The sequence below is a fragment of the Xenopus laevis genome, chromosome 2S (assembly GCF_017654675.1).
Source record: "Xenopus laevis strain J_2021 chromosome 2S, Xenopus_laevis_v10.1, whole genome shotgun sequence".
Lineage (NCBI taxonomy): Eukaryota > Metazoa > Chordata > Amphibia > Anura > Pipidae > Xenopus > Xenopus laevis.
This window is the reverse complement of record NC_054374.1, coordinates 93,185,540-93,193,306: the sequence shown is the minus strand read 5'-3', so window position 1 is coordinate 93,193,306 and position 7,767 is coordinate 93,185,540. Positions and strand designations below refer to the sequence as shown.

Below are 7,767 nucleotides of genomic sequence, written 5' to 3'. Positions count from 1 at the left end.
CAGTAGCACAAGCCCAAGTCTGTTTTAAAGTCAAATAAAATAACAAATTTTAAAACACACTCTTTGTTTCTGTAGGAGCCAATGGTTATTGGAAACCCAAAGCCTCCTTTCTAATGATGCCATATTGCATAAGAACAGAGGTTCAAATGCAGAAATCCCAAAATGCATTTTTTCCAACCTCAAACATCATATAATATAACAAAAGTATGAGGTATGTGTATGTATGTCTCAGGGGTCATTTGGAAGGGTTGAACTTGTCTTTTTACCTCATATTAACCCTGTAACAACACCTGTAACCCATTTAAAAAAATGTAAAACCTACAGTCAAGATTTGAGGGAATTTGCAAAGACAGATGTCACAATGCCCTAGTGCTGGCAGACGTAATAAGTGGGTTTTGAAATAAAAACCCATCACTGACAAATTATTATTTAATTAAAAAAACAAGCTACAGTTTTTTTCTTTCCAGTCAACAAAGAAGTGACAACGGAGGGAGAAAATTCATAGGAATGTGCAAAGGAGAAATAGCCCTTCTTTAGCATATGTAAACATTTCTGTACAGCTGACGTGAAATAAGCCAAGACTGGCTTCAAACCTATTCTCCTGCTTAATGGCAGGCGTCTCTATAATGTTACACTATTATGACACATTAAATAATTGATCTCAGCAGCAATAGTAGTCCCCAAATTGGTCGACACATACTTCAAACAGAACAAAAGTCATTCTGTTAGTATAGTCTGAAGCTATGGAACATTCTCTTGCAGTTACTTCTGTTTGCTCTACACAATTCTTCCCTATAAACGGCTTTCATCATAAAGAAAAAAAACATTCATTGGTCAAGCAATCTTCAAGCAACTGTACAATGACTGCTCGATGCAGAAGCACAGATGGAGACGAGGCACTGAACATACATGCAGACCGATGCACTGAGCACAAGTTACATAGACAGATGCGATGAGGTGATGCCATTCTTCAGAAATCTGGAAACCTTTTGCAAAGACCTTTGAAAATGTTTCTTTTTGTGTATTTTTTTTTTCTACAGACCGCAAGCTTTGGTTCTTTATGATCGTGAGACTACGATTCTGTGCAACATAGTAACATGGGGGCCGCCGGAGACATGCATGTATTCAGGACGTTCCTTCATCTTCGTCCACATCAGGGAGCTCAGAATCCTTTGCAACTTCCCCACTCACTTGTTTTCTACAGGAAGGAGAACATGGTAACATCCATCAATATCTAATCCATGGCAAAACATTCAATACAGTTGCTAAAATAATACTGCTAGGCAACTTGTAAATGTTCTGGACATAGTTAGTTCTGCTGCAGATATTATATCATCGCCTCCTAAAAAATACAGTAGCGGTGAATGTTTTATACGACAATGCTTCTAAATGTTTCAGCTTGCTGCCTCTAGTAACTATGCACTTGATAGAAAGAACTGTGTCACACCTTTTAACACAATTCAATAATCTCTTCTACTGTGTTCTAATTAGAGCTGGAGGCTGTCGACAAGAAAGACTGGTGATGTGTTGAAAAAAATATAAATCTAAAGGGAACAACAAAACATTTTATAGTTCACTAAAGGCCTAATGCTTTTATCTGGAATATACAGGTGATGTTTTTCCTGCTATTCATAATAAAGAGCTGAATCAAAGTTCAATCCTGCTTCCTTCGCCACCGTTGTCCTGACAAGTAATACAGTCTAGTTCTGGAGTACTGTACATATCAATCAAATGGAACAACATTAAGCATTTTATTTTTCAACTAAAATTTCTGTGCAGCTCCTTTCAAAATAACAAGGCAATAGAAAGGGTCTTCAGCATTTCAGCATAAGGGTCATTTTAGCTTTGCCAGTATAAAGTACAGTAACTAAAAAATGGAAAATATATTCACTTTCTACATATATTTGCTTATTTCAAACCCTGTTTAGCAGTGTCTGTTTAGCAGTGTCATAATTAGAGGTTTACCAGAGCAACATTTGGTCCAGACCCTGCTTCTTATTGCCCCTTTGCTTCCAACATTCATACTTACATCCTCAGTATAATTTAATAAATGCTTATACGTTGTAAATGGATTCATAATGAACTACCTTCTTATTCCCCACAAACTCATTATCTCCCTCTCTTTCATAGAAAGAAACCAAAAGGCACACAATGAATCTTCTAGTGTAGTGGTTTGGCTAATTAGAACAGACAAAGGAGGCCTAATTTGCAGGTTAAGTTTTATCCAACTTTATTCCCTCACAAGTCCCTTGGAACCCTATGCCAGCATTTATTTATATTTTATTCTTCCTGTAAAATTGACCCCAAAATTGGCTTTGTTTTATAACTATGTTCAATTTAAGAAAAGCATTTCACATTATTTAAGGGGATGATAGAGATCCAGCCTAAACTGCATTAGGAATCATTTTTACACAGGTTAAACAGATACTGACACCAGAAATGAATCTTTTCTTTCACATCTATCATAACACTGTCTTTGCATGCTTTTTATAATTTTGCCATAAAAGTGTTTTCCAATGCTTTTATATTATATAACTTATCCTGTATCTTCCTCTATGAGGAGGCTGCCATATTTGCGCAGTAGTAGTCCAATAGCATTAGAAACTCTGGCTGAGAAGGGACAGCCAAACAGTCAGAGTAGTTTTTTAGTGTCAGTATCACTTTAAGAATCTCTGCATTGGCAGCTTCTTTTAATGTCTACTGTAGGATTTAGCAGTAGTTGTTCTAAATCATCCAATTCTTCTGTTTATGGTTCTACAGCTGTCAGACTTGGAATTTAAACTGGTATATGGTTGTTAGGGTTTAATTAGCTTAGCAATCATAGGGTCGTTTTGAAATCAAAATGAGAAATGAATTAAGGAGGGACTAAAATTAGAAATAAGCAATACAAATTGTGAAGGACTAAGCAACTGAATCCTTACTGTCAACTTGTTATTGGTTGCTGGTGTCAGTTGCTGGAGTAGGAAAGAGAATTTCTAGTGCAGTAGAGGTCTTCCAGCTCTGGTGTCAGGAAACCCCATATCCAGATCACACTGACCATATACAGTGCCTCTGACATATTAATTAAAATAAAATATTTGGGCTATTTCTGCTCCAGCTCAAAAAATGTTCATCATCCACATAAAGTAGTTAATTAGAATTACTGCATTTATTGTACATTTATGAGTGAGCCTCGTTACCCACATTCATTTACATCTTATTTTAAAAGGAAGAATCCCCTTTCTAATGAGGGGCCTTATGCCACTGTGGAACGGTAGACACAGAAAAGACAATTCCCAGCTCCCCATTCATTCCATTAATTGCTCCTGCCCAGGACCGCCATCAGAAATCGCAGGGCCTCATACGACAAAATTTCCTGGGCCCACACCGCAAGCCCCACCTACAGTTCCGCCTTCCCCACCGCACAGGTCCGCCCCCCACCACACAGTAGAAAAACAAAAAAAATATTGGTGGCTAGGGTTCCCACAACTTAGAAAATAAAAAGATATTGGTGGTCAGGGCCCCCATAAAAAACATTTGTGGCCAGGGCCACCCCTATATTATGAGAAAATTGGTGGCCAGGGCCCCTTAAACGTCCATGCCTTCCCGAAGTCAGCAGCTCTCATAAAGTTGGGGGGCCCGGCTAATCAAGTAAGTGTGGCGTGGCCAGGCCCCCTTACCCTCGGGCCCCCTACAACTCTCCCCCCTGTCCCCCTGATGGCTGCCCTGCTCCTGCCTACCAATAATAATGCTTCAGTGAGAAAAGGGCAATTAGAATCCATATAAATATTTTTTCAAGTCCAATGAAACTGTTATAGCTCATTTCCAGTACACTGAGATGATACTGCCTTAAAGGGATATGGACATGTTTCTACCAACTCTGTGGAACTACATTATTAGAAATACTAACACATTCCCTAATTGCTATAGGGACTTGTCAGTATCCCTTTAAAGGGCATGTAAAGGCAAAAAAAATCTAATTTTTACTTTCTTTAATGAAAAAGAAACCTATCTCCAATATACTTGAATTTAAAAATGTCTACTGTTTTTATAAGAAACCTGACTGTATGCAGTGAAATTCTCCCTAACCGCTCTGCAGGGAAACAATCAAGCAGCTTTGTTTTTTTCCCTGTAGAGTAGTCGGCGACTGTGTAGAGATTTGTATTGGATTTTATTTTTGCCTTTATATCCCCTTTACTGTTTCCAACTCCAGCTGCAGGGACAAAGATCATGGAGCCAGATTTAAACAGATAAACTGGGATTCTATTTGGAGTATTATCTTGCTGCAGCCACTGGTTCTGTAGAATTGGAGAAACTTTGTATTAAACAATACAAAAACTATAAAATCCACATTAGATTACATGACAACACAGGACCCAGTGCAGTCTGTATATTCTGATTATTAATCAGTCTTTGCTGTATCGGCTTCTGACAGATATTATTTGACTTGTGCTGTTTTGATAATGTATGCAGCCCAGACCACACTGAGCATGTGCACAGTCCAGTCTTGGTCTTGCAAAGATGTTTAACAAAGTTACAAGATGGTGACCCCCCTGTTTATGTTTTGTATACAAAATACAGCATGTCTAGCCTTATTCTATTTTAGACTTTACTTCCCTGCCAACTGTCTCTGAAAAAAAAAAAATTGTTAAAAAGAATGTTAAAAGAGCATCTGTCGGTTGCTGAAGATCTCCTGAAAAGTAAATTGAGATGAAGGTTAAGGTAGAGCTTTTGCAGGAGGGGAGCAGTGCCTAGCGCTGGGTGTGTGCATTAGCTAGAAGTATTAGTTTTAATTTGCACAATGCTGGTTATTGGCAGTGAAAACATTCATAACTTATCAATTAGCCCTATAACCTCCATACACCCTAAAAAAGGGGCAGACATTCTCAGCTTTAATGAAAAAAGCCACATTTAGTAATTTTTTGGGAATAAGGAAACACACTGGTTAATTCAAAGGATAGATTTTTACTAACACACACAATGATAGGGCTCAAGACAGACTCAACAAAATGTCAGTGGAACCAAGGGGAGGACAAAACACATAAATTACCTTACATGTGGATGCAATTTTAAAGATGACTTAAACTGGCACCTGTTCCATGTTGATACAATGATACGAACAAAGAAAGAAAGAAAAGAAAAATAAACTTGCTGGCAAATTTGGCAAGAAAACTCTCCAGATTTAAGTCTAATAATATGGTCAAAATTTAGATAAAAGGGTTAAGATAATTGCATATTTAAGCAAAAAGGTTTGGATATTATTAGAGTGTTACAGAAATAAGGTATGTCTGTATAAGCCAGCATTACAATCAAACTGGACACCAAACAAAAAAAATTGTTTTAAATAAGAGGAAAAAAAACCTGTAGTTAACATTACAGCATTGTGCAAGTTGCAATGATAAACCCAAGAATGCAAGATTTTACATATGTTGGGCATATGCCTTCTTTTCATAGCACACTATGAAAAACATCTGAAATGACACTATTTAATGAATTATGGGAAACAAATTTCTATCAATGGTGAAATCATTTATTCGAAATGCAACATATATGGAAATAAATACAGAATCTGTGGCCAGTCTGTTCCCATCTCCAGACCCCTACAATCCCCAGCATCATTCTGACAAGCTAATTCCCCTAACATAGACATATCACCTGTATGGTTCATATACTAACATTTATGACATGGTTTTATGTACAAGAAAATAAAAGATGAACTGGAAATATATGTATGCATGAATGTAAATTTAGAGTCCATGGAGAAGTATCCTGTGAATAGGGTTTTTTGAAGGGCTGTGCAGATCAAAACTGCCTGCCCATTTCTCCAAATTAGGAAAACCGGGCAGAATTTCCTATGATTGACGCGGCGATCAGGCAATTGCTGATAACCAAGTCACAGCCCAACCCCTGACATCCTGACCCCACCCTGTCACAGCACTGCCCTGTCCCACGATACGTCACGGCTCAGCTCCCTGCCCAGTTATACGAGCCAAAAGGTGGCAACACTACCTGTGGAGAATTACCTTGGAATTAAGACCAATCAAAGACTTTTATCAGCATTTATAGAGCCCTGTTAAAGATCAGATGATATAGGTTTATTTACATTAAATAATATATAGTATCTTTAGGGCTGACATTACTTTCTGCAACAGTATATATTATTTCTTTCCCCATTTACATTATTCATATTTTGCCTTTAAAGAGCTGCCAAATGGTAATCCTACACATTAAAGAGATAATTGCAGTACAGGAAGAAAAGCAGCCACATTTACACTACTCTTCTATCTATTATACAAACCTTTATACCATTAGATATTCTATCCCAGCACAAGTTGAAAAATAATTTTAATGCAGAGAATTAGAAAGAAAGAAAGGACTACTGAGCTAAGAACAGCTGAGCAAAGCAATGCAGCAGGAAGATCAAAACATATAGTGGCTTTGATATTTAATGTAATGTTCCAAGGCATTTGTTAAACCAGTGTTATATAAATATATACAGTAGAACCCCCATTTTACGTTTTTCAGGGGACCAGAAAAAAATGGTGTAAAATCCAGAAAAATGTAAAATCAGGGAAATGTATTATGCATAATATATAGGTGGGACCACAAAACAACAATGTCAAATGAGGAGAACTTAAAATCAGTGGATGTAAAATTGAGGTTTCACTGTATATATAGATATATATCTAGCTGGTAGTTCAGTTTATGTACATAAACATAATCCAACCTGAATGAATCTGTGCAAAAAATTTTTCCCTTAAATAAATAGGAGTTCATGTACTAAAGCAAATGCTAAGTACCTGTTATGTACTCTAAGACTGATCAGTTATTTTATAAATACTTGTTGCCATAGGGTTAGTAAAATCTCAATGAGCATTTGTAGGAGTTTTCTTCAGCGTTCTTTAAGTATGCATTGCATTTTCTTTAATTTAATCTCAAATCAATCATTTATTTGGTGATATTATATTGTTATTTACAAAAGATAAATCCCAGGAGAGATGTACATACAGGCAACAGTGTAACTGTTGTCGCAGACTCTGCAGCAGGGCACCCAGCAACTTCCAGCATGCTACCCATTCCCAAACCTCCTCACTCCAACTATGGACCCAACAACCTTTTTCGCCCATGGAGCTGGAAGTGGTGGTACCATGAGGGATTGTCAGGGTTGGACACCAGGGAAAAACCCAATGGGCACAACAGAGTGAGCACAAAAGGGGAGTGAGTTTTGAAGTCTAGAGTGGGCCCCAATGGCTGCTACGAGAGCCTTTGGTGTTTCACCCCCTTCTCCAGTTCCTGAATTGTGGATGGCATGTGGGGTGGTGGAAGTGGGTCCCTGAAATATACCTTGCCTTGGGGGGAGGGAATACATTTCAAATCTTGAAAATTAATAAATAGCTTGAAATTTGAAAATATAACTCCAATTAACTTCTACATGAACTTTTAGATGCTTGTTTATTTTTTTCCAATTTGAGATTGCATGTTTTGTGCTTAAAAAAATTATGAGATTTGGAAAATGCAGCAAACTTAGAATACTGTAAAACCTTAAATATCATATTTAATAAATCTGTCCCTTTGGTTTTTTTTTGGTTGTTTTCATGGATCAAATATATCTGAAATAAATTACAACATTATTAACAGTTAAAGATGGAAAATGAAGTATTTGGAAAATAGCCATAGTATATGTATGAACTGTAACACCTCACCATCTGGTATCATAGTCTGAATGTGACACTGTGACCCACATGTTGAACAATCTGTTGCTCATGCCAGGTACCAGCTAGGTTTATC

The 7,767-nt window shown here is 37.2% G+C and overlaps 1 protein-coding gene across 5 annotated transcripts in view; it reads right to left on the bottom strand.

Annotated features, from left to right (window-relative positions):
* Positions 1-415: 415 nt before the first annotated feature.
* camkk1.S (calcium/calmodulin-dependent protein kinase kinase 1 S homeolog) overlaps positions 416-7,767 on the bottom strand; it is a 126,699-nt gene continuing 119,347 nt past the window's right edge. For 2 of the 5 annotated variants that reach the window (XM_041583029.1, XM_041583028.1), the window contains 2 exons: positions 5,030-5,071; positions 4,569-4,672 (listed from right to left, as the gene is read on the bottom strand). In XM_041583029.1, coding sequence (XP_041438963.1) covers positions 4,582-4,672; positions 5,030-5,071 — 133 coding nt within the window. In that variant the 3' untranslated portion in view covers positions 4,569-4,581. 5 annotated transcript variants of the gene reach the window in all.